The sequence below is a fragment of the Suncus etruscus genome, chromosome 14 (genome assembly GCF_024139225.1).
Source record: "Suncus etruscus isolate mSunEtr1 chromosome 14, mSunEtr1.pri.cur, whole genome shotgun sequence".
Classification (NCBI taxonomy): Eukaryota; Metazoa; Chordata; class Mammalia; order Eulipotyphla; family Soricidae; genus Suncus; species Suncus etruscus.
Genome location: NC_064861.1, coordinates 40817742 through 40842148, shown reverse-complemented (window position 1 = coordinate 40842148; position 24407 = coordinate 40817742). Strand labels below are relative to the sequence as shown.

The 24407-nt window shown below is 35.9% G+C and overlaps 1 protein-coding gene and 1 pseudogene across 1 annotated transcript in view; one reads left to right on the top strand and one right to left on the bottom strand.

The window, feature by feature from the left end:
• ITFG1 (integrin alpha FG-GAP repeat containing 1) overlaps positions 1–24407 on the top strand; it is a 231289-nt gene that overhangs the window by 74774 nt on the left and 132108 nt on the right. The window contains exons 7-8 of the mRNA XM_049786249.1: positions 5890–5951; positions 17177–17258. Of these exons, the coding sequence (XP_049642206.1) occupies positions 5890–5951; positions 17177–17258 (144 nt within the window). The remainder of the gene's footprint in view (positions 1–5889; positions 5952–17176; positions 17259–24407) is intronic.
• Positions 10519–16847, bottom strand: LOC126027503 (SERTA domain-containing protein 3-like; annotated as a pseudogene).

The window sequence follows — 24407 nt, the reverse complement described above, 5'->3', positions numbered from 1 at the left end:
AAACATTCTTAGTATATTAGTTAGTGGCTACTATTATCAGTCATGCTACATTTTACTAGAATGCTATAAGACAATATTTTTATAAAATTGTTTTTTTTTCCATTTAATGATAAGATTGAATATTTTCAAAAAATTTAAACAAATTTTTTTTTCCTTTAAAAAAATTTTTTTTCATTTTAGTTTGTTAGGGGACACACCTAGCTATGCTCAGGATTTACTCCTGTCTCTGGACCAGAGATCATTCTTCGTGAGACACAGGGAACCATATATGGCGGGGAGGGGTGGGAGTGGTCAAACCCAGGTCTGCCATATGCAAGGCAAGCATATTTTTTCTGTACCATTGCTCCAGTTCAGTTTTAGCAATTTAAATATTAAAGCATATCTATACTATTTCTAAGTACATAGGAGTTGTCATGATATAAAAATCAGACTGTCATGATTTCCCCCTGCAGAAACTCAGAAAAAGACATATATGAAGTCAAAATATTACAGTACCTTCAATTAATGTGATTATAGAAGAAAAACAATGGAGGGTAAGCTATGTCTATGGAGATAAAGGATGATTGATGGATTAATTCATCAAGTTATTGAAACAAAGGTCAACATAGAATTTATGACATATACCAAGACAAAAGATAGAAAAGATCAAAGTGGGGCCGGTGTAGTGGTACAAGTGGTAAGGCATCTGCCTTGCGCGTACTACCCTAGGATGGACCATGGTTCAATTCCCCAACATCCTATATGGTCCCCCAAGCCATTTCTGAGCACATAGCCAGGAGTAACCCCTGAGTGTCACCGGGTATGGCAAAGAAAGAAAGAAAGAAAGGAAGGAAGGAAGGAAGGAAGGAAGGAAGGAAGGAAGGAAGGAAGGAAGGAAGGAAGGAAGGAAGGAAGGAAAGAAGGAAAGAAGGGAAAGAGAGAGAGGAAGGGAGGGAGGGAGGGAGGGAGGGAAGGAGCGAAGAAGGAAGGAAGGAAAGGAAAGAAAGAGAAAGAAAAGGAAAGAAAGAGAGAGAGAGAGAGAGAAAGAAAGAAGAAAGAAAGAAAGAAAGAAAGAAGAAAGAAAGAAAGAAAAGAAGAAAGAAAAGAAAGAAAGAAAGAAAGAAAGAAAGAAAGAAAAGAAAGAGAAAGAGAGAGAGAGAAAGAGAAAGAATGAAAAAAGAGAGAGAGAGAGAAAAAAAAAGAAAGAAAGAACGAAAGGAAGGAAGGAAGACAGGAAGGAAGAAGGAAGGAAGGAAGGAAGGAAGAAAAGGAAGGAAGGAAGGAAGGCAAGGAAAGGAAGGAAGGAAAGAAAGGAAGAAGAAAGGAAGAAAGAGAAGGAAGGAAAGGAAGGCAGGAAGGAAGGAGAGAGAGAAAGACAGAGAAAGAAAGAAAGAAAGAAAGAAAGAAAAGAAAGAAAGAAAGAAAGAAAGAAAGAGAAATAAAGAGAAAAAGAAGAAAGAAAGAAAGAAAGAAAGAAAGAAAAAAGTGAGAAAGAAAGAAAGAAAGAAAGAAAGAGAAAGAAAGAAAGAAAGAAAGAAAGAAAGAAAGAAAGAAAGAAAGAAAGAAAGAAAGAAAGAGATCAAATCTGCTTACTAATTTGTTTTATTACCAGTATTAGTGTCCTGTAAAGGAGTAGCAAAAAATGAGTCTAAACATATAAGTAGGTGGTATTCAGACAGATTAGAAATTCTAGCCGTATCTTTGAAAAGCATCGAATTTCTTCTTTCCTATGGGAGGAGAGGAGATTGCCTGTGGCATATAAAAATCTGAGATAATATTTGTGACCTAAAAAAATTACTTAGTTTTTAGTGGAAATATTTAATTATCATCAGATAGTTTTATTAAATTCATATTTAAGTTTACATAAAGTATTTTAAGATATGAAAGATAGTTTTCTAGACATATTTAATGTGAAAAGCCCTTTTCTTAAAAGTAGGTATGGCCTTCACATCTGAAAACTTTTTGCTTTTGAAACACAAGAATAATGTCATTTTAATATTTGTATGAGTCAACACTTTATTGGAAAACTATGTATTCACTATTGTTATTTTACAAACATAATAAATAGATTTGAAACTCATCTGGCCTTTACATTAATGGAATGTTTAATTTGTTTACACAAATTTTTAAATTTTTTTAAAATTATCTCACTTTTGACAAACAAACTTTCTTAAATTGAGTTTAAAAGTTGAAATTAATAAATTTTAAAGATCATATTAGCTTTAGCCAGAGACTTATAATTCAGCAGTCTCTTATCTAGCATATTAGAACAGCTCTTAGTAGCTACAGTGAAAAATTTGTATAGGATGAAGGGAGCTAGATCAGGGACAAAGTATACTAGCAAAAAATGCCAAGATCATATGGCAAGGATCATATTTTTTTTAAGGTTTTACCTTTGTTGAGGTTACTTTTCTTTAGCGAATGGTAGCAATCTGTCAGGCCTATTACCTTAACAATGCTAACCAGATGTCCGGTGTTGTACAAGGTTCTTTTATATGACTAAAAACCCAACTACTTTGTAATCATGGTGCTTAAATAAAGATATTATTAAACAAAATAAAACAATGCTAACCAGGTAATTTATGATTGATTGATTTTAAATTCTATTTCTGGGAGAGACCAAAACTGAAACTAAATCTTTTTGGTGATGTGATTTTTAGAATAAATAACTCCACTCTAAAATTTTTAATATTTAGTTCTATCATTGATAGAGTTTATATATTCGAACTAAAGAGTCAACAACATTGAAAATATGAGATCCAAACTATAACAACTGAACTTAAACAGTTGCCTATCAAGATAACAGGCTGACGGGTAGGGACATTAGTATAGGAAAGTTGACAGTAGTAGGGGCATCTATGCTGGAAAATTGTATGTATAAAATCCAACTGTCAATAATTTTGTAAATCATGGTCTCTTAATAATTTATTTTAATAAAAACAAATTAAAGCACCATAATTAAAAATGAAGATAACTGCATTCAAAGTTGAGTTTCAGGTGTATAAATAATCTTCCAACACCAATCCCACCACCAATGTCAACCTCTCTACCAGTGTCTCAGGATGCCTCCCTAGTTTGCCTCTTTGGTAGGTTCATTTAACCTTGGCAGTTATAGTTTAGATTTCATGTTTAGAGTATTGTTGGCTCTCTAATTTAGAAACATACATATATCACACCTCGATACTTACCAATGTACTTGAGACCCCTGACCCTGTCACTTCCTGTCTCTCTCCTAATCCCCCATACTCCCTGTTTCTTTCATTCCCTGTCCTCATTTCTATAATCTATGGTTAAGGATAATTGAGGTGTACCTCTTTGATACCTTGTATGCCACTTTCCTATTATTCTTTAGTATATCACGGAAATGTGAGGTCATTCAGTATGATCAGTCTGCCTATGGCATACACAAAACTGAGTGATAGTATATGTGAGCTTTTCTAAATAAATTTTCACACACACTCCTGTTTGGAGAGTTTATGTTTGACTGCACAAAACATTATATTCATATAATATTACATATCTGTGCCCATAGACAGAACATTATTATTGTGATTAAAATAAAATCTATAATATTTGATGCTTTGGTATAAAGAACAGTTATTTAGTTAGGTGTTTTGAGTTCAACTAATTATAGTAGTGAAAAAAATTATTTAGATTTCTAATTACTAATGTAAGCTGATTATCTGAATCAGTTTACTTAACATACAACCCTTCAGTTCTGTCCAAGTTTCAATCACTTGAATGATTTCATCATTCTTTGCATGTGTGTAGTATTCCCTTGTGTGTGTGTATGTATGTATTATACTATACTTGCACTATTCACTTAAATTGTTGGACACCTAGTTTGATTCCATCTCCTAGTCTTTGTGCTGTAATGGATATTGGTATGCACTTCCTTTTGAATAACTATTTTTGTGTCCTGGTGGTAGATATCAAAAAGTGGGATTGCTAAGTCTCAAAATGGCAGCTATTTAGTACTTTTCAGAGAAACCTCCATACTGTTTTCCATTGGGTTGAACCAAGTAACATACCCATAGTAGTGGATGTGTTTCTTTTTCACCACATTCTCACTAACACAGATTATTCCCAGTGTTTTTTTTTTTTTGATATGTATGTGCCATTCTTGTGTGAGATATCTCATTTTCTTTTTTTTTATTGTAAGAATTTATTCAAGAGACAAAATTGATTAACATATTGAGGTAAACTGACATAACATAATATAGTAACATAACATAGCATATAATTAATATAATATAATAATACATGTAAGTCAAACAACATTTCTAAATAAAACACAATTTTTTCTGATCATAAGGACTTACATATCTTTCACAGTAGTATTTTAGGTACATATTAACATTGAATCAGGGGAATATCCATCACTCCCAGTGTTGTCCTCCCTTCATCCCTGTTCCCAAGCATATATCCCTTTCTTCCTCCTTTATCCCCCAGAATGCTAGTTTAACTAAAAGCATATATGTTAACACTAATGTAAACCTTTTTTTTTTTTGCAGTTCCAGATATTTTTACTAGTAGTTTCTTAAAGACTTAGAGTCAAAGGAGTACTGTACAAACAATGTTAGAGCGGCAATTATCGTTTGCATGGGCCCACCAAAGTATGGGGGTCATGGAAAGGGAGATATCTCATTTTCATCTTGATAAAGATTTCTCTGAAAATAAATTATGAATATTTTTATGTAGCTGCCATAAATGAATTAATTTTTATCCTTTTGTGATCTTGTTGCTGCTCTCTTATGGTTTAGTGTCCTGAGGGCGTGTGGGAAGTGGGAACTATTCCTAACTCTGCTTCTGGATTGCTATTTGTGGGGAAGATCATGCTGTATAGAACCCAGTGCTTCTTCATGTAGAGGATGTACTCAGCCCTTTGACCTTTCTACAGCCAGGCTGTGGTATAAGGACCTAAGGAACCATTGGTGTGTTGACCATGTTTGAGTGGCTTCCAGAACTACTCACAGTCGTCCTCAGGGACCTCTAGTATAGCACTCAGTGATGCTCAGGTGACCATATGGTGCTGGGGATCAACCAGTGGTCAAACCCATGCAAGAGACATGCCTCAACCTTGTACCATTCCTTTACCTTGTTTTTAAAGGCAGCATTGCTATTAAAAATTTGAAATATAGGGATCAGAGAGATAGCACAGTGGTAGAGCATTTGCCATGCACGTGCCTGACCTAGACCAACCCAGGATCAATTCCCAGCATCCCATATGGTCCCCGAGCCAGGTGCGATTTCTGAGTACAAAGCCAGGAGTAAACCCAAGCACCACCAGGTGTGGTGTCTTGCAGTGTGGCCCAGAGACCAAAACAAAAAAAAATTTTTTAAATATAAAATGCTTGCTTGTTAAAACTCAATATAATAATGAAATGCTGAGTAAGTGTTGCTTTTAGAGACAGGAATTAATACAGAATTATGATTATTTATTTATTTAGGTTTTTGAGCCACATTTGGTGTTGCTCAAGGATTATTCCGGGTGCAGTACATAGGACTTTCTCCTAAAAATGCTCTGATAATTTGTGGGATGCCATGGGTAGAACTCGGTTGACCATGTGTAAGGGGAATACCCCTGCTTGCTCTACTATTGCTCAAATCATGACCATACATCACTTTGAAAAATATAGTCTTATCAGTAAATCTGTGCAATTAAAAAGCAAATATCTTAGATTAAAAAGTTTAGTGTATGTAATTTTCTTAAAAATTAAGATTTTTTGAAGGATTGATGAATGCTCTAAATACACTTTACTTCTACTAATTGAGGACCATCTGCTTTCTTTTCTTTGATTGGTTTCAGAGCCAATAAAATATTGCTTTAATGTGTTTAAGTACAATATCAGTAACTATTTTATATATTACTTTTTTATATGTATATGTCATTCTCTTATTTCCTTCTAGATTTATTCCTCACGACACTATCTCCTTCTAGTACCTTCCAGTTTGAAATATGGGAAAATTTGGTAAGAAATCATTTCTCTGTAGCATTTTTATTGATGATTATCAGTGAAAGCATTATAGTTTTAGAAAATAAAATGAAAGTAATCACTTTTTTGGTTGATTTCAACAATAAATAGAACAACATTAAGAACCTTTGATTGCATTGATGCATTCAAACCGCTGAATATTGTTGAGAAATAAGTGATTCATTCAACATCAATTCCTCTGCAAGTTTTTAGATATGGCTGCCAATTAAACATATCAGTCTGCCCTAGTGCACCTCTTAACAGCCCCCCTGCTAGGTTGTCAGCTGTTAAGTGAGGTTACTATCATTTAATTTGTCAGCATGATGGTTTATTGATGTAAGTTCTTTTTAAAAGTCTAAGTTTTAACTCTTTGCCCCCAGGCTTATATAATAAAAAAGTAAGAAAACAGACACCAAACTTACTGCCAACTATTAGGATATATTCTCCTTCTCTCTCTTTCTCTCTCTCTGTCTCTCTTTCTCTCTCTCTCTCAAGCTGATTTAATTAAACACATTTGATTGAAATAGATTATTGCTGTCCTGACTAGAATTTAGCAATCTTACCCTTAAATACACATATTCTTCAAGTAGATTACCAAATGGATTTCTTTTTCATTTAATTTCTAGCTTGAAATACAATATATAATGATTAACTGATAAAGAATAGACCCTGAAAATTCAAGGTACATGGATAGGACTTGAGGCTGGCAAAACTGAGTAACACTAATCAAGTAAAACTTGAGTATTGTGACTCAGGAGATAGTTCAAAGAGCTATAATTTTATAGCTTTACATGCAGGAGCTCCAGGTTCAGTCCTCTACACAGCATACCATAGTATGACTAGGGAGTTATCCCAGCACTAAAGTAGTCCCCTCAAGATCAAATCTCTGGGTATAGTCCAAAATTAACCAAATCAAAACAAACCACATGTTGATGTTTACTTTTTTCATTTGGAAATTATTGTAAAAATTAAATGCAAAGATGTGTGTAGGATTCCTGGTCTATAGTAAAGACAAATTTTAGTTTCAGATATCTTAATTTCTGTTTGTGTGCATTTGATTATCTTTTATTTAAACCAAATTAAATCCATAATAATTTTATAGATTATTATTATATTAATGAAAATCACTTAAAATTTAAATCACAAGCTTGTGGATGGTTATATTAGTCGACTCTAAAAGGATACTCATTAATATTAATCATGGCTAAAATTTTATGGAATGAAAATAGGTTACTCATAGCAGTTAAGCAATTCATTTGTATATTGATATAGGTTTATTAGGAACACTACATATTTTATGATTATACATTCACATTCACTCTTTAAGCTATGCTACAACACTATCTATCTTCAAACAATAACTCTCCACTGTGGTTCACCAGCATTTTCTATCCCTTTGTTCCCACCATTCATCTGGGCAACCACAGTTCAGCAGGAATGATCCAAGGGTTTACTTTATTGTACTTTGGTTTCTTCCTTTGCTTTGTTTTTTTATATTTCCTATATACTTCAATTTTTCTTTTTCCTTTGACTTAGTACTTAACATTCTATCCATATATATGTATATATACACTATCTGTCCACTTCTATCCATATTGTTGTATATATATAAAACATATATACATATATACATATGTTTTATATATATAAAATATACAACCAGTTATAAATATATAATCCAGTTTTGTCCAAAGTAATAAGTTCCAACTATCATTGTCATAGTGGACCCTTCTCTAACTGTACTCACTGCTTTTTGTGGCAAGCTTCCTACCATAGACTAATTCTCATGGCCCTCATCTATATATTTCTCTGGCTAGTATTACCATACTTTCTTTTAACTTTCTTATATCTAAAAAATGAGTGAGATTATTCAGTCTACCCCTCTCCATTTGACTCAGTATAATGAGCATTATTTATATGCCTCTTGATCATCTGAATTTTCATTTCTCTTTACTATTTTTGATGGGGATGAACCTACCTTGCAGTCTTGGAGGTCTGGTGGCTAGGCCAGAGATATAGTCTTGTGGTATGACCCTGACAGTTTCCTGCTCGAGGTAGCACTTTAATGCTGCTCTATTCCAACAGTGCTTTTGCCACTGGGATAACACCCAGCAGTGTTCTATGGACTGTGATATACAGAAGGTTCAACTCAGGAATTTACATATAAAATGTACACTTGGAGCTATCCTCTCTGCCTCTCTTTAGATCCTTATTTATTTTTAGCAATCCCAAATTTTGAAGGACATGTCTGGGGATGTTTTTGTTTTCTTTTTCTGTATAGAAGCTATTTAATTGATCCATTTGTTTATTTAATTTGATGCCTTTACTTATTTTTGCTTTTGTTTCATTACCTATAGTATTGTATCACAAATGATACCACTGATACAGTAACATAGAGTGATGGAAAGGCTGTGTTTTCACTTATTGTTTTGGATCTATCTTCAATCCATTAAAAATTATATTTGCATGATATGAGATATTGATCTGACCTCATTATCAATATCACACCTTTAGAGTATCTACTTAGCCCCACATTGTTTCATAATTCCTTTCTCAATCTTCCCCTATCCCAACCTCTCCCATGATGGTGAGCTTAGTTTTATAGATTAGTTCTTTGGCCAATTTTATTGTTTTACTCTATAATCTTTTATATCTACATATTAGAGATATTATTCTGTATGTGTCCCCCTTCTGTTTGACTTTACTCAGCATGATATACTCTAGTTCCATCCAGTTAGTAGGATTATTCTCTATCTTCCATTCGTTTAAAATCTCTTTTCCAACTTCTGTTGAATGGAAGTGTTATTAAGCTTGTTTTTCAGCTCTCTAATCCTGTTTTCCACAGCTGTTAACTCTGCTAATGGGGCATCCAGTAAGTTTTTCATTTTACCTACCAAGTTTTTCAGTCCTAATATTTCTGTTTGATGTTTTCTCATTTCTATTCTCATATCCTCTTGTATCTTGATGGTTTTCTGTTTCATGGTTTCTTTGAGTTCTCTGAGCATCCTTAACATTCTGTCTCTGAAGTCCTGATTTAAGAGGCTATATATGTAGCTGATGTTGGTTGGGCCTTCAAAAATAATCATCTTTATTCACTGTCAAGGATGTGTGATTCAGCCCAGGGATGGGGGAGGATGCCAGCCCTCCCCAGTCTACTTCCAGGGAGGTGGAAAGGCCCTGCTGGGCATCCTTGACAGATCAGCTTTATCTTCCTGTGGGTCCCAGTTGTCCAGTGGTCTTTCTCCCTACAGGAGAAAGAACCAAGCAACCGGTGAGCAGAAGAGTCTCTTTAAGGCATTTGGAGGAGATAAATTAATTCAAGAAAAGCCAACCTTCACAGAAGGTGGCAGTAACCAGACACACACACGCACGCACACATACACACAGACACAGACACACACACACACACACACACACACACACACACACACACACACACACACACGGGAAGCCACATAGTTCACAGTCAGTGCTTTGGGGCTCCTTGCATCCCCTTACACACATACAGAGTTGCCTCCTGGGCTCCAACTGAGATGAGCAAAAAATACCTCCTCGCCCCCCACCCCCCATTTGAGTCTTAGGAGCCCAGAATGATTTCTGCTTCAGCTAGCTTTGGTCCAGTTATGTTAGAGAATTTCTTTGAAGTTCTCCAAGAAAGTGGGTGTATGAACAGCGAAATATGAAGAAATGAGAGACCACACAAAGTGATGTGGGAGAGCAAGGTGTTCTGATCTTTAATTTGAAAAATCAGGGGTATAAATAGGGAATTTTGTTGTCAGTTTTTTCTATGGTATGAAAAGAATGCTCACATTTGTTTCTATGCCAAGTACAAATATCTTTCTTGTTAACAGAAGCTTTATCAGTAGGTATGCAGACCTGATGAATAGATACGTTTCAAGTAAAGTCCAGAGTTAAAAAGAGAAGGTTAATTTTAACCATCTCAAAGCAGACTATCTGGCTAGTCTCTGATATAAATTAGGGGATTTAGGATGGAGCTGAGTGTTTCTATCAAACTTCCTATTTCTGAGGGAAGAGGGGCAAATAAAGGAGACAAAGGGATGCAAATCTATACCTGGTAAAACTTCAACAGCCCAATGTTATATTCTGTTCAAACCTTTTTGATGTTAATTCTGAGGTAAAAAACTAGTTAGCAAGTACTCAAAGTCTTTTAGAAATGTCCCAAAAGCAGAACATTTCTTTCTGTTAAAAACTGCAATGGCATTTTAAAGACTAAGAGGAATAGAAGTTGTTCTTAAGTGTCTTTGGTGTTGAGTTTTCCAGGTAAAGAGAAATTTAAAGCTATATTTGCCTGTAAAAAATCCTTATGTTAGGAAGTAAAATAAATGTTCAGCTATATTCATACTTAAAACAGCAGAAGGGAGATTCATATTTAGGCCAAATAAATGTTACTAAGCATGAGGAAAATCACCTTCACTATAAGAAATCTTGTTCAGTCATCCACACTGAGGGAAGACTTCTTAGTGAGCCTACTCACTAATTGAATAGTGGGAGGTTCATATTTCCTAAGCTTGAGGAATATCACATTTCACTATCAAAATTTTGGTCAGCCATCCACGTTGAGGGAAGATTTCCCAGTGGGCCTACTTGCGAGATTCTGATTAGATAGTGGAAAGTGATAGATTTTCATGATGTGATCAAGTTCGTTCTACTCCCATGAACCTGGGGTACAGAAGAGGTTATACAGAGACTTGGGTGGGGCCAGGGCAGGCTCCTCTCCATCATGGATGTGTCAATGTTCAGAAAGAAATTATTCATACCTGAGACCCAGATATGGGGAGCTTAGCACCAAGACCAGATCAGGCTGATGGGGCATTGGGGGAACCACTGGGTTCTGGAATGGCTAGGTCTTTTTCATCATCCTGTCCTGCTCCATGAGAATACAGCCAGCTGATGGTGGAGGACAGGAAGAAATTCTCTTCACCAAGGAAGAGGAGCTCCAGGGGCAGGGCAGGGGTGGGAGCCAGGCACAGCTCTGCTTGCAGCTGCTGAAGTATGTTGTACATGAGGATATGCAGAGCAGGGTGGGAGCACAGGGTCCCCGGCAGAGCTGAACTTTATCAAGGGAGATTCGCAGCAGGGCTTGCTGGTAGCTCTGAAGGCCTACTGGATTCCAGTTCCATCTCTCATCCTCCTCTTCCTCCTCCACATCGGAATGTTTTCACTTCAAGCCCCCAACCATGATGCTTTGCCAGATGTGGCTTGACCAGAGAATTTACATCCTTGAGGCTCAGTTTTTCTCATCTGTAAATGAGGATTCTAACTCAAGTCCTTCTGAATCCTAAATCTGTACTCTCTACGTTACTCATTTCTTCAAAGGTGCATATGTTTGTTTCTGCATTTGTAATGTTGGGCTTTTGGAGTTTGTCCAAGGAGTGGGATTGTTGGTTCATATTGAAGCTCATTCCTATTTTTTTGAGAAATAATCATAGTGTTTTTCAAAAGCTTGAACCAATTGACATTTCAGCAGGGAATGAGTATCCCCTTCTTTACCGTTTCCTTGCCAACACTGGTTTTTGGTTGTTATTTTTGATAATTGCCAGTCTTTGGTGTGAGGTGATATTTCTTTATTGTTTCAATGTGTGATTATTGATAATTATTGATTAGGTAATTATTGATATAGGGCATTTTAAAACATGTATTTTAGGCCATTTGTATTTCTTTGAGGAAGTTTCTGTTTGTATCTCCATTTATTTAAGGAGTTGAGTGTTTCTTGTGTGTTACTAAGTGCTTAATATATTTTATATATTAATCTTTTATCTATGAGTAGTAAGCAAATAAGTTTTCCCAATATGTGGGCTGTCTTTATATTCTGGTCATCATTTCATTTGAGGTGCAGAAGCTTCTTAATGAGTCTCATTTATCTTTGCTTTACTTGGTCAATGGTAGTCTGCTTAAAGATGCCTATAATGTCATGAAGAACTCTGCCAATGTTTTCCTTTATGAACCTTCAGCTCTCCACTGTTGGCCCAAGGCTTGATAGTGTTGTTAAGTATTTGCATTTCTCCGGTTGAAAACTGGAGATCACACTAATTTTAGGTGAGGGTGTCCTGCACAGTAGATAGGATAATAGCTTTTCTGTGACAGTATTGCAGACCATTTCATTATTTTCATATAGGAAAGCCATGGAGTTTTGTGTGTTAATTTTATAGATATTTATAGATATTTAGATCTGCTATTGAGATCATTAATCTATTTTGACTTTTGTGTCAAAAATTTTTTATTTATTAGAAAGAAATCTGAATTTATTATTGTGTATGTGGCTGACAAGTTTTCCCAACTCACTTGCTGCAGTCTTTCCATGATTTACTTCATTTTTTATCTCCTTTATCAAAGATTAACTGACCAATATACCTGAAAGTCTGTCTCTTAATTTTCTGTTGTTTTCCATTAATCTGAGGGTCTGTCATTATTCTGGTATCATGCAGTTTTCATTACTACTACCACTTTGTAGTAAACTGGAGAGTTATGCTTTCCATCTTCATTTTATTGAGGATTGTTTTGGCAGTTTGGAGAAAAAGGTGTTGTAATTGTTCCATATGAAGTTCAGGAGTATTTGATCTACTTCTTAGAAAAATGTCATGGATATCTTTATAGGGATTGCATTGAATATGTATAATGCTTTGAGGAGTACTGCCATTTTGTCTATATTAGTCTTCCCAATCCATGGGTAGGAGATGTATTTCCATTTTCTTGTGCCTTCTTTTATTTCTGGAAGAAGTGTTTTTATAGTTTTCTTGGTACAGATCTTTTACCCACTGAGATATGCCATTTGTTAGGTACTTAATTTTTTGAGGCACAAGTGAACAAGATTGTTTATTTTTTAATATTGCTCTTTTCTTTTTCATTATACTTTTTCATTGTTGTGGCCTCTTCCCTACATTGCTGTTTGCTCACACTTGGGAGCAGCACTAGACATGCTGCACATGCTCTTTTGTGGTAGTGTTCACTGTGAGTGGGGGGTAAAAGGATGCTGTGATTGTCATATGTTAGAAGTCACTTGCTGACATTGACTTCAGCTTTCCACTGTTGGCCCAAGGCTTGATAGTGTTGTTAAGTATTTGCATTTCTCCAGTTTTCAACTGGAGATCACACTAATTTTAGGTGCGGGTGTCCTGCACAGTAGATAGGATAATAACTTTTCTGTGACAGTATTGCAGACCATTTCATTATTTTCATATAGGAAAGCCATGGACTTTTGTGTGTTAATTTTATAGCCCACCACTTGACTATTCTTACTGTGAGCTTTTTTTTTAGTCTTCAGGTTTTCTGGATATATTATCATGTTATCACAGTGGTGATAGCTTAAATTTTTCCTTTCCTTTCTGGATCTCCTTAATATCTTTTTTGCCTAATTCTCATGTTAAGAACTTCTAATACTCTACTGGATAGTAGTGGTGAGAGTGGGCAATCTTTTCTTAGATAAAGGTCTTTAGTTTTCCCCTTATTGAGTATAACTTTTGATGTGGACTTATAGTAAGTGCCTTTGACTATGTTGAGGAAAGTTTCTCCAGTTCTCAGTTTATTGAGAGTTTTTAGTCATGAATGGATGTTGGGTCTTGTCTAAGGCTTTCTCTACATCTATTGTTATGATCATATGATTCTTCTCTTTTCTTATATTGATTCATAGACATGTACATTTTAACCTATCCTTATATTCCAGGGATAAATTTCATCAGTTTATAGAATAAATTTTTTATGAATGATTGGATTATATTTTCTTGAGGATCCTAGCATCTATGTTCATCAAGGTCTATAATTGACCTTTTTTGGGATGTCTCGGTCTGCTTTAACTATCAGCATAATGACTTCTTTATAGAAACTGCTTGTTTCTTCAGCTTTCTGAAAAAAGTTGGTTGTAGCGCTTCTTGAAAGTTTGATAAACTAGGTTTTTAAAAAATAAAAAGTAACAAGTTTGTTGGGACTGTAGTTTGTTTTTGTTTTGTTTTGTTTTTTGGGCCACACCCGTTAGATTCTGGCTAAGCGCACATAAATTGCCCCTGGCTTGGGGGGACCATATGGGAAGCTGGAGACCGGGGAATCAAACCGCGGTCCTTCCTTGGCTAGCGCTTGCAAGGCAGACACCTTACCTCTAGCGCTACCTCACCGGCCCCAGTGTTTTGTTTGTTTTTATGGAGACTTTTGATTACCATTTGGTTATCCTTGATAGTAATAGGCCTTTATAAGTGTTCTTATCTTCTTGGCAGGTTAGAAGAGTACCACAGTTTATCTGTTTCTTCTAAGTTATCTCACTTTGTGGTACAGATTTTGAAAGTCATTTTGTGATGATCCTTTGAATCTCCCACATATCAGTTGTGATGTCTCCCTTTTCATTTTTAATTCAGCTAATTTTTTTCTTTTTTTGTGATTTATTAGTGTTTTATCGATCTTGTTTATTTTTTTCAAAGAACCAGCTAATGATCTCATTAATCTTTTGAATTTTTTAATCCCAGATCATTACTTTTTGCTCAAAGTTTTTGTATTTGCTTTCTCATTCCTGAATTGAGCTCCTTTTGTTAGAATGTTCTTTAGCTGTACAGTTATATTATTTATGTGGACCCTTTCTTTCTTCCTGGTGAATTCTTCCTTCGATATGACTGCTTTTACTATATCTCTGTGTCTTAATGATTTTAATTTCCTAAGTCTTTTGGTTTCCTCTCAGATTTTCTCTCTGACCCCCTGAATATTAAGTACTGATCTTTGTAATTTCTAAGTTTTTGAGTTATATCTCCATTTCTGTGATTAATTTCTATTTTCAGAGTATCAATATTTGAAAAAATCTGAGAAGATAGTTAATATGATTGATATGCTCTTGAGTTTACAGACATATGTTTTGTGGATCAGCATGTAGAGATTTTCCCATGTGCACTAAAGAAGAATATGTATTTCACTTTTGGGAGATGGAGTACTATTTATATCTACTAAGACTGTCTCTTCCATTTCTTTTTTTTTAATCCAGTATTTTCTTTTGTGGTTTATTTAGTCTAGTTGTTATATCTTGTCACAGTGCAATATTGTAATCTCTAACAGCTATTGATTTGCCTGTTAATGCTCTACTAGCAATTGTTTTAAGTATTTTGATGGTCCCTTGTTAGGTACATTTATGTTTAGGGGTGTAAATTATTCATATATATATATATATACTTAAATCCTGTATTTGTGTTGTCTGATACTTAATATGACCACCCCATCCTCTTTGTGGGGGTTGTTTTCTTGGACAATTGTCTTCTAATCTTTTACTTTGAGTCTGTGTTTGCCCACAAGAGAATGGGTTTTTTGTAGAAAGCAGAAGTTTTGATTCCACTTTTCAAGTTTTTAACCATTCTGCCTCTTAATTGGTTCATTTGGACAGTTGACATTGAATGATATTATTGTCATGGAGTTTTATGCCATATTTCTTCAGAAATTTTGTATAAACCTTTTAGTTTTTTTTGTAGAAAATGTTTTGAGTGTGAAGTTCCTGAATCTGAAGAGGAGTCTGTCTGGTTAAAATATTCTTGGTGATATATTCGTTTTATTGAGTGTTTTTACTGTATCCCATCATTGTCTTTAGGCCAGAGGATCTTGTTTGATAAATCTGCTGTAAATCTTACTGATGCTTCTTTGTATGCAATTTATATAATTCTGATATTGCTGCTTTTAGTAGTCTTTCTCTATTCTTGGCTTTCATCATTCTGATTAGGATCTTTTATTTGAGTCTCTTTTAGCTGATAGCCCACTGAGCTTCTTGAATCTGGGTGCATCTACCCTTGAAATATCTGTTATGATTCCTTTTCTTTGTATAAATCACTTTATTTAGACATTGGCTTACATAGTTGTTAATAATACATTTGTTCCTGGCATTCATTGTTCCAACACCATTACCACCACCAGTGTAACATTCCTTCCACCACTGTCCCTGTTTTCTGCCCCACCTCCAATGTCTGCCACCTAAACATCTACAAGATATTTTTTATAATTCCTTATTACAAATAAGTGGCTAATGGAATTAACGAAAACACACCTCACCAAAAGAAAATTTGCAGATATTGTTATACATTAGGGTCATTAGTTGAGAGTTTATTAAGCTCTTTGTTTCTAGTTGAACATTCTGAAATAGACCTATGAGTTTACAGGGCAAAGGTTGTAGTTGCTGAGACTTCCAAGAGTATGAGGGGTTGAAGGAGGAAAGGCTACCCACCCCACCACAAGAAGATATTAGAATTTTTAGCATTAAAACCATTGTACCAAAAATGGTTTTGTCAATTTGATATCTGTAGAGATTAGCTGTGAAACAGTGAAGTTGGGCCTGTCCCCTTCTCTAGGACACCCAAGAATTTTTGGCAGAAAGACAATTGTTCTTGTGAATTTGGTTGACTTGGCTTACATCTCATATGAGACTACTAGGTCTGTGGAACTGGGCCAATAAGCTGACAACAGCTATATCTTTTGGTGATGACTTCTTTGACTAAAGCCTTTTCATTGCAATAGCCTTCCTGGGTCTATGATCCCAATGATGCTGATAGTGTTCCTCTTGAATTCATCCCAAAGTTCTCTTGTCTGTTGTTCATTTATTTTGAGGGTTTTCTCCATGTTCTGTTGTCAGGAGGTTTTCTGCACCTCATCTTGGAGCTCACTGTTTTGTCCTGCATTATTGTTACTTTGTTGCTGAGATTCTTCAGTGAGTTTTTCATTTCACCTACCAAATTATTTAGTTTTGTCATGTCTGCTTATATTTTTTTTATTTCTACTCTTAGACCCTTTGTATTTTATTTGCTGTTTATTCCATCGTTTCATGGGTCTCATTAAAGTCCTCAACATTTTTGCAGTAAAGTCTTTCATTGAAAGTCTCTATAGCTGGTTAGTGCTATTTAGCCTTCAGAACTATTTTCTCATTCTTTATGTATGGTGGATTCTGTGCTGTTTCCCATTGAACCATTTTTACACTCTTAGTGAATCTCTGCAAAGGCTATTTTGTCCACCTTCAGAGTCAGGGAGCCCTATTAGTACAGCTTGTGGAGCCCTGAGTTCCCTGTTGTATCTGGCAGATGGAGCCAGTGAATCAGGGCAATGGTTATCTGTGCAGTTTTCAGAGCCTGAGTGTACTCCATTGTGATGATAGCCCAGCTTCACTTGTGGAAAAGCCTACTTTATTTTAAATGCTTTATCTCACACAAGCGAGTAGATTATTGTGGTCTAACCTAAACATTTATCTTTTCTTACAGGATGGAAATTTTTCTCTTAATACTGTAATTAAAAAACCTGAAAATATGATGGTGGTTGGACAGTCAGCATTTGCAGACTTTGGTAAGATTTTTATCTTTTAAATTATCTCCCTATGCCTAGCATATTAATTTCCTATATCAAAAATGATTTCATTATCTACAAAACTAGGTTAGATTTGGAAAATGTCTATTTTTTTTTCCTGGCATGTGGTAACCTTTTAAAATTGGAGTTATTTGGGGGAGAGTGTGTTTTAAATCGCATGCATTTGTGGTGCCTGGGATTCAACCATGTGAAGTCATGCCCTAGGTCAGACTCAGGTCCCCAAGTGTCTTAGACACTGCCCTTGAAGCACATGCCTGGCACCCAGATAAAGAGTTCTTTATGATAAGTATGTTTGAATTGTAATTTTAACTTATATAAACTTTTTGTAGTATTAAAATACAAAACTAGGAAGTGGTTTTTTTTTTTTTTTTTGGTTTTTGGGCCACACCTGGCAGTGCTCAGGGGTTACTCCCGGCTGTCTGCTCAGAAATAGCTCCTGGCAGGCACGGGGGACCATATGGGACACCGGGATTCGAACCAACCACCTTTGGTCCTGGATCGGCTGCTTGCAAGGCAAACACCGCTGTGCTATCTCTCCGGGCCCTGTATTAGGTTTTTCTAAGAAAAAGTACTAGATAGTAATTATTATTAAAATAATACACATGATGTCAAACATAGTGGATAGTAGTCTTTAAGGAAGGCACTGGGAATCTAGATTATTGAGCCTTGTGAATGGCAGAGTTAGAAAACATTTCTCTAGTTACATGGCATAATATTTAAGTAAATATCACTAAAGAGGTGAAAAAATTATATAAAGAGAACTAAAAAATGCTACTCCAAGAAATAAAAGAGGACACAAGAAAATGGAGACATATACCCTGCTATAGATTGGGAGGATTAACATCATTAAATTGTCAATACTCCTCAGAGAATTATATAGATTTAATGCAAAACCTTAAATGATACCCTGACATTTTTCAAAGAAGTGGATCAAACACTCCTGCAATTCGTCTGGAATAATCAATGCCCAACAATAACTAAAGCAATCTTTAGAAAAAGAAGATGTGGAGCATCACTTTTCCCAGATTTGAGTTGTACTACAAAGCAATGGTCATTAAAATAGCATGGAACTAAGATATAAACAGACACTCAGATCAGTGGAAGAGACTTGAGTATTTAATGACCCAGGGATATAATCAAGTAATCTTTGACAAAGGGACAAAAATACAAATTGGAATAGCCTCTCAACAAGTGGTATTGGGACAGTTGTTCAACAACATGCAAAAAAAAATAGTGAATTTAGATCTCTCTTTAACACAATGGTCAAATCAAAATGGATTAAAGAATGATATCACATCGGAAACTACAAGGCATGTAGAAGAAAACATGGGCAAAATACTTCATGACTTGGAAACTAAAGGCATCATCTTCAAGGAGGAAACACCACCTGTCCAAGCAAGTAGAAGCAAAGATAAACAAATTGGACTACATTAAACTGAGAAGCTTCTGCATATCAAAGGAAACAGTGACTCAGATAGAAAGGCTACCCACGGAATGGGAGAAACTAATCACAATCCATCTGATAAGGGGTTAATATCTAAGATATATATGGTACTGACAGAACCCAAGAAAAAAATCTAACTCTTTCAGAAAGTGGGGAAAAGAAATACAGATGGACAAAAGACACATGGAAAAAATGCTCTATATCACTAATTATCAGGTAGATGCAAATCAAAACAACAATGAGATATTCTCTTACACCACAAAGACTGGCAAACATCACAGAGAATAAGAACAAACAGTGCTGGCATGGACATGAGGGAGAAAGGAACTCTTGTTTACTGCTGGTGGGAATGCTGTCTAGTCCAACCTTTCTAGAAAACTGGAAATTGAGTTCCCATGTTATCCAGCAATATCACTACTAGGGATATACCCTAGGAGCACAAAAACACAACAATATAAATGCCTTCTGCATTCCTATCTTCATTGCAGCACTATTTTAATAGCCAGAATATGGAAACAATACTGTTCCTGACATAGATAAGTGGCTAAAGAAAATGTGGTACATACAAACATTGCAATACTATGCAACTGTTAGGAAAAATGAAGTGATAAAATTTGCCTATAAATGGATGGACACGGAGACTATTATGCTGAATGAAATGAGTCAGAGGAAAGGGATAGACATAGATTAGTTTCACTCATCTGTGGGAATATAAGAAAAATAAAGACAGTATGGTATTAATATCCAGAGGTGAGATCTGGAAGACCATTCCATTTTATAAAACTTGCTACAAGAACAATTTGTGTAGTTAGATTACTGACCATGCTGATAACTATCATGATAATGATAGTGAGAAAAGAGGCAGAATACATGTCCCAGAGATAGGCAGTGGGGAGGGAAATAGGTGACATTGATGATGGGAAATTTGTACTGGTGAAAAGTCATGTACGTTCTATGACTGAAACCCAACTACTACCATTTCTGTAACTACAGTTCTTAATTTTTTATAAAAAAAAAAAAAAACAAACTAAAGTTCAGATTTTAAAAAAAATTAAGTAAATAAACTTTTGGGGCCAGAGAGATAGCACAGCAGTAGGGCATTTGCCTTGCATGCGACCAACCTGGAATGGTCCCGGGTTCGATTCCTGACATCCCATATAGTCCCTTGAGCCTGCCAGGAACAATTTCTGAGTGCAGAGCCAGGAGTAACCCCATAGTGTTACCCAAAAAGAAACAAACAAAAAAAAGTAAATAAACTTTTACCTACCATTGTCTTTTCTTCTCTATTTTCTCTTCTTAAGATTAAACAAACAATTCTTAGGAGGAGTTCATTTGTTTTAATTAATTGCTTATCTCCAGACTGGTGTAGATGAGATACAGTTTTTCCAGAGACCTTGTATAAATCTTACTAAAAAATAACCAATTTGATTAGATTTCTTGTTATTGGGAAGCTAAAGCTCAATTTGCAGCACTAAAAACATCCTTAATAACTGTGAGGAAACAAAGGAATTTTCCTACTCTAGCAAACAAGGACTGAAGCCCCAGTAAATCTTCTATCTCAAATAAAGCCACCAGCCTCCTGGTGGAGGACCTCAAATAAACCTTTTATGAAATGACCATGGAAATATAGCAATTATTGGAATAAAAAATTAACTAGCTCAAGGATAAACTGATCTAGAGTGTCAAAGAGCCCAAATAAAATTGAAGGCATTAAACAATGTAATAGCAAGCCACAGCAACAGAATTTAGCATGTAGAAAACCATATCAGCGATATTAAAGATAGTAGCCATCAACAGTAATGAAGTGGCAAAAGAAAGGAAAAATTAACAAATACAAAACAATTAAGATTGTAATAGGGTATAGAAAAAACAGTTATGTCAAAATTATAGAAATACCTGGAGAGGAAAAAAGAAAAATAGGAAAGTTGGGTAGTGGAAAAATATAAATGAGTGCATCCCAGGTCTCTAGAGAGAGACTACTGCAACTGATTTAAGAGACCCAGTAAGTACTAAACAAAATAGAAGCCAACAAATGAAGTCCAGGACAGATATTTATCAAAATGGTAAAGTAAAAAGAAAAAGGCAGACTACTAAACGGAGTAAAATCTAGGAAATATTGGAATGCCCTATTCAAAGTACTGAATAAAAAAATTTCTAGCCTGGAGTCGACTACACTCTACAACCTGGCAACATTAGCAACAAATAAATCCTATAAGAATTATTGAAAGCCACCTATGTAACACAAACACTTGCAAAACTAACTTGATTCCACCGACACAAACAAAAAAATGGCAACACAATCCTTTAGAGCAATGATTTCTCTCGGTGTCATTGAAAGAAAATCATGGAATAGCTGGATACTCAAGAAAGAAAATACTTCCATTTGCTGCTTACAGGAATCACATCTAGAAGCACAGGATAAATGGCATTCAGAGTGAAAGGATGGGGAATGAATCACACAGCCAATTACAGAACAAAAAACATCTGTATGGGACAGCCATACATATATTAGACCAAATAACACCCAACATGAAGTTATTAGAAACAATTGTAGATAAAACTTACCTGGTAAGGGAAAGATAAGTAAAAAATACTAACTGATCAATATTTCAACACCACATAAAGGGTCACCAAAGTTTATAAAACATCTGCTCAAAAGCCAAAGAAGCACATTGAAGAAAAACAATAATACTGGGAGATTTCAACACTCACTTTTCACAGCCAGTCAGATCAATCAGATCTAGGAGCTCATTTTCTAGTGTTTTGAACAAATCTGCATTCCCAGGAAGTCCCTTTCTCACCACATCTACTCTAGAAATTGTTTTTGTTCTTTTTTGAGGGGGTAGGGGACTGGGAGAACAATGAGCTACCTGCTGTACTATCATCCCAGCCTGTTCTTGTTATTTTTGACATGTGCCAGTCTCTATAGTGTGCAATGGTTTCTCATTGTTTTGATTTTTTTTTCTCTCCCTGATGATGTGATGGGAGCATTTTTTTCATGTGTCTTTTGGCCATCTCTATTAATTCTTTGAGGAAATTTTTGTTCATCTCCCCATTTTTTGATGTGGTTGAATATTTTTTTCTTGTTAAGATCTCCCAGTGTCTTATACATCTTGGATTTAAACCCTTATAAGTAAGTAATGGGTGAATAATTTCTTCCTTTCACTGGCAATCTTTGTATCCTGGTCCCCCTTTCCTTTGAGGTACAGAAGTATCTGAAGTTTAATGTAGCCTCATTTACTTAACTTTTTTTTTCTTGCTTAACTAGTGGTGTTAAATCCTTGAAAATGACTTTAGCTTCAATGTCATAGAGTGCACAATTACTTTAGTTATCTGCAAGCTTGGCTAGTTGCAGGGCCCCAAGGCTTTCTGTGCCTCAGTTTGTAGTGACATCCTGGGGGAGGGAGGAAGGCTAGAGGGAGATGGAGAGGTGGAGAGGAGAGGTCAAGGGGGTAGAGGAGAGGTCGAGGGGGAAACGGGGTGGGGAGGAAAAAGAGAAATTTACTGGCCAGAGGATGTGGGGGAGGCCTGTAAATCTGGGTTCAAGAGAGATAGGGGATAGACAAAGCAGGCAGCATTTTGTAGCTGCTTTATCTCTACCCTCTCTTCCACACACACCCCCCACCCCCACCAGACCAGCCAGCACTTCTCTGGTTACTATTCTGCTCCCCCCAAATGTCCCAAGTTTTTCTTTTTATACCTGGTGTGATGAGGCATTTCCAGGTCCAACTGTCATTTTAGTGGAGGTATTCAAGGAGCTTGTCCAAATCCAATTGCCATTACATAAACAATAGAGAGTTCTGCATTTCTCTCTAAGTATCTTACATTTTCAAGTCTGATATGAGGTCTTAAAACATTTTGGTTTGACTTTTATACACAGCCTTAAAAAGAGATTTTATTATTTTGCATGTAGCTGACCAGTTTTTCCAAAGCAGGTGTTGAAGAGTCTTTCCTTGCTCCACATTGTAGCTTTTGCCCCTTGTTATCAAAGATTAATTGAGCATATCATTGAGGGTCTGTATTAATTCAATACCATGTTTTTTTAATTACTACTTTATAGTACAGTTTGAAGTTAAGGAGTATGAGACTACTATAGCTATTCGTGGTGTTTTATTGTTCTATATGAATTTCAGAAGTGTTTGATCTATTTCTTTGAAAAATGTCATGGATGGGGCCAGTGAGGTGGCGCTAGAGGTATGGTGTCTGCCTTGCAAGTGCTAGCCAAGGAAGGACCACGGTTCGATCACCCGGCATCCCATATGGTCCCCCCAAGCCAGGGGCAGTTTCTGAGTACTTAGCCAGGAGTAACCCCTGAGCATCAAATGGGTGTGGTCCCCCCAAAAAAATGTCATGGAAATTCTTATAGGAACTGCATTAAATTTATCTACACTGTTTTGGGAGTATTTCCATTTTAATGATGTTAACTCTTCAAATCCATGAGCAAAGAATAGAGAATGTGTTATTTCCTTGTGTCCTCTTTGATTTCATGAAGCAGTGTTTTGTAGTTATCTTTGTATTGGGTCTTTCACCTCTTATATTAAGTTGATTGGAGGTACTTAGTTTTCAAAGCACAATTGAGTGGTATATTTTTAAATTTTACTTTATTTAAAGAGCATATATCACATGCTTGACAGTTTATAATAATACATTTGTTTGCAGATAAGTGAGAGCAAAATTATTTTTAAGAAGAATAAAAGGGCGAGAGAGATGGCACAGCAGTAGGGTGTTTGCCTTGCATGCAGCCAACCCAGGACGGACAGTGGTTCGAATCCCAGCATCCCACATGGTCCCTCAAGCCTGTCTGGAGCAATTTCTGAACACAGAACCAGGAGAGCCGCCACATGTGACCCAAAAACAAAATAATAAAAGATAAAAAAAATAATAATAAAAATATTGAAAAAGGAAAAGAAGAGGGGAAAGGGAAGTATAGTAACAAGCAAATCTGTGAAAATCATTGTATCTCCAATTAAGTCATTAAGTCATTATAAGAATGTTTATTAAGCTCTTGGTACTAGCTGACCATTCTGTTGTTTATTTTGTTTCTGAACATTAGTTGCTTCAGATACACTTGGTATCTAAATTGGTGCATTCCTATGAGGTTGACAGTATTAAACAAAAATGAAATTGTCCTATCAATTCGGCCCAGAAATTCAAAGCACTATTGCTGATACTGTAACTTTAGTGGGCCATGTTTTCAGTAGTCAGATCTTCCACAAGTTTGAGAAGCAGAGGGAAGGTGCCCACACTTAAAATGTTCTGGTGAGGGAGCCAGAGCTATAGTAATATCAGGTCACGTGTTTGCCTTGCATGTGGCCCACCCTGATTTGACTCAGCATCCTATATGGTACCCTGAAACGGCCAAGAATAATTTCTGAATGCAGATCGAGTAACCCCTAATGCTGCCACATGTGGCCCAAAAGCCAAAACAAACAAACAACAAAAAAGTCCTAGTGATGATATTAGCCAAAATGCCAGCATACCTGAAGTTTGGTCAGGTTTGCTCTGCAAAGAGCTGTAGAAGAATGATGAAGCTGTACTATAGGTTAAGCAGCAATTATGGGTGATTATTGCAGCAGGCCTGGGGCAAGAGTAGGGATTGGGCTCACCCTCTTCAGGGATTGTTTTTTTTGTTTGTTTGTTTGGTTTGGTTCTAGTTTCTGCATCACACCCCGTAGTGCTCAAGG